The sequence below is a fragment of the Neophocaena asiaeorientalis genome, unplaced genomic scaffold, assembly GCF_003031525.2.
Source record: "Neophocaena asiaeorientalis asiaeorientalis breed wild unplaced genomic scaffold, Neophocaena_asiaeorientalis_V1.1 scaffold501, whole genome shotgun sequence".
NCBI lineage: Eukaryota > Metazoa > Chordata > Mammalia > Artiodactyla > Phocoenidae > Neophocaena > Neophocaena asiaeorientalis.
Window position 1 is genome coordinate 888,254 of NW_020172678.1, and position 2,311 is coordinate 890,564.

A 2,311-nucleotide genomic window follows, 5' to 3' on the forward strand; every position below is an offset into this window, starting at 1 on the left:
AGACTTCAAGGGCATCTGTCCACTCGAGCCTGGAGTCAACCCCACTCCCCACCTGCAGGGCCAACCCCGTGTGGCTGGATCCTTTCTGCCGGAACCTGGAGCTGGCTGCCCAGGCAGAGCACGAGGATGACCTGCCGGAGAACCTGAGTGAGATCGCCGACCTGTGGAGCAGCCCTACCCGCACCCACGTGAGCCCAGGCCTGGGCCGGGGCAGGGATGGGGTGGACGGTCAGGAGGGACAGGTGGAGGTAGCGTACGCTCTTTGCCATCGCTGGCCAAGGAGCTGGCTGGCTGGGGGGGAACCGGTCCACTGCCCTGGACGTGTGCATGCGCGGTCTACCTCAGCTCCAGCTAACGCGCCCCCTCTCTCCCCAGGGAACTTTTGGGCGTGAACCAGCAGCAGTCAAGCCTGATGATGACCGGTACCTGCGGGCGGCCATCCAGGAGTATGACAACATTGCCAAGCTGGGCCAGATCATTCGGGAGGGGCCCATCAAGGTGAGCCCTCCTCGCAGCTCCTGCACCCAGACCCCTGGCTGCGCTCGGACTTGCTCCAGAGGATGCAGGGAGTGGGGAGGATCCTGGGAAACAGCTTTCTCCACCTCTAGGGACTCAGCTAGACCTGCCCTCCACGGGGGCAAGAACACCAAGGCAGATAAGGGCCAGGGCCCCGGGCTGATAAGGAGCTGCTTCAGCCTGCAGTGTCCTGGAGGCCGGGACTCTGAGACACAAGCTCACGTGGGCTCTGTATGGCCGCCGTCACCAGGCTCTGCTCTCAGTCCTCTACCCTAGGATCAGAGGCCTGTACATCCTACACTCCCAGAGTGCCTTCCGTCACCCCCACCCGAGTTAGTTATGGGAGTGAGTGATGGGCGGCGCAGGCAGGGGAGGGCCTTGGTTGGGGGTTAACACTTTCCCTCCCCCAGGGCTCGCTGCTGAAGGTGGTCCTGGAGGATTACCTGCGGCTCAAAAAGCTCTTTGCACAGCGGATGGTGCAAAAAGCCTCCTGCCACTCCTCCATCTCCGAGGTAGCGGGTGGGCCGGGAGCTGTGTGCTGTGCCCCAGCCCTGGGGGTGCGCTCTCTCTCTCTCTCTCTCTCTCTCTCTCTCTCTCTCTAGTTCATCCTCCTCGGAGTCTCTGGAGATCAGCAGCTAGGGCCCAAGACTGCACTGGGTGGGGGTTCAGAGAGTCAGACAGCGGGCTCTGCTTCTGCCATCTGGGCTCCACAGCGGGCTTCCCCAGGGGTGGGTGGGTGTCGAGGCAGTGTTTCTTAGACTTCAGGAGCCCCAAGAAGATACCTTTGAGAGGTGATATCATTTTAAGAAATGGGCTGTAGGGTCAAGTAGATATACGTATTTATTTGCCTGCAGTGATATGTCAACACTTTAGAAAGTCAGACTTTATCTAAAAACCCAGATTTCCAGCTGGGCCAATATTCTCAACTGGAGTAGCTAAAACCGAACAGCTCCACACAGGACAGAAGTGCCGTTTGTGAGTCTCTGCTCTACCTTATTAATCCCCTCCAGCTTCAACTGTGGACACTTTCCAGCTGGCCACAGTTAGGAGTTGATCCTGCTTAAGGCCAACGTGGTAACAAATCCAGATGCCACAACCACAGTCACAGGGTCTTTACAGACCAAAGTGAATACAGGGGATTTGAAAGATTCTCACGGGAAGCCCATGCTCCAGAGAACACATCTGTAGCACCAGAAGTAGCCATGGCTCCCCTCTGTACCCAGTTCGAGAAACACTGCCACAGACCGCACAGGCCTGCTGCGGCACGAGCCCGGGGTTCCTCGTGTGCAGAAGGGAGGCAACAGGCCCATAGCAGGTGGGACTCGGGGCCATCCACCTGCTCGGGGCCTGGCCCTGCCCTGAACATGTGCGGGTCCCGGCCTCTTGCAGCTGATCCAGACTGAGCTGGAAGAGGAGCCAGGGGAGCGCAGCCCCGGCCAGGGCAGCCTGCACTTCTGCCACAAGCCACCTACGGAGCTCAAAGGGCCAGACGGGATCCACGTGACGCACGGCAGCACCGGCACGCTGCTGGCTACCGACCTCAACAGCCTGCCCGAGGATGACCAGAAGGGCCTGGGCCGCTCACTGGAGACGCTGACCGCCGCCGAGGCCAGCGCCTTCGAGCGCAACGCCCGCACCGAGTCCGCCAAATCCACGCCCCTGCACAAGCTTCGCGACGTGATCGTGGAGAGCCCCCTGGAGATCACAGAGCTGTGACTAGATGGGGGGAGCCCGACGGGTGTGAGCAGCCCAACCCCACCCCTCCCAGGGCGAGAGCAGGGGCAGGACCTCCGGG

The 2,311-nt window shown here is 60.9% G+C and overlaps 1 protein-coding gene across 7 annotated transcripts in view; it reads left to right on the plus strand.

Annotated features, from left to right (window-relative positions):
* Positions 1 to 2,311, plus strand: part of CDH23 (cadherin related 23) — a 430,962-nt gene extending 428,651 nt beyond the window's left edge. For 6 of the 7 annotated variants that reach the window (XM_024739760.1, XM_024739752.1, XM_024739754.1 and 3 more), the window contains 4 exons: positions 59 to 188; positions 376 to 498; positions 927 to 1,028; positions 1,906 to 2,311. In XM_024739760.1, coding sequence (XP_024595528.1) covers positions 59 to 188; positions 376 to 498; positions 927 to 1,028; positions 1,906 to 2,232 — 682 coding nt within the window. In that variant the 3' untranslated portion in view covers positions 2,233 to 2,311. The remainder of the gene's footprint in view (positions 1 to 58; positions 189 to 375; positions 499 to 926; positions 1,029 to 1,905) is intronic. The other variant, XM_024739753.1, reaches the window with a different exon arrangement.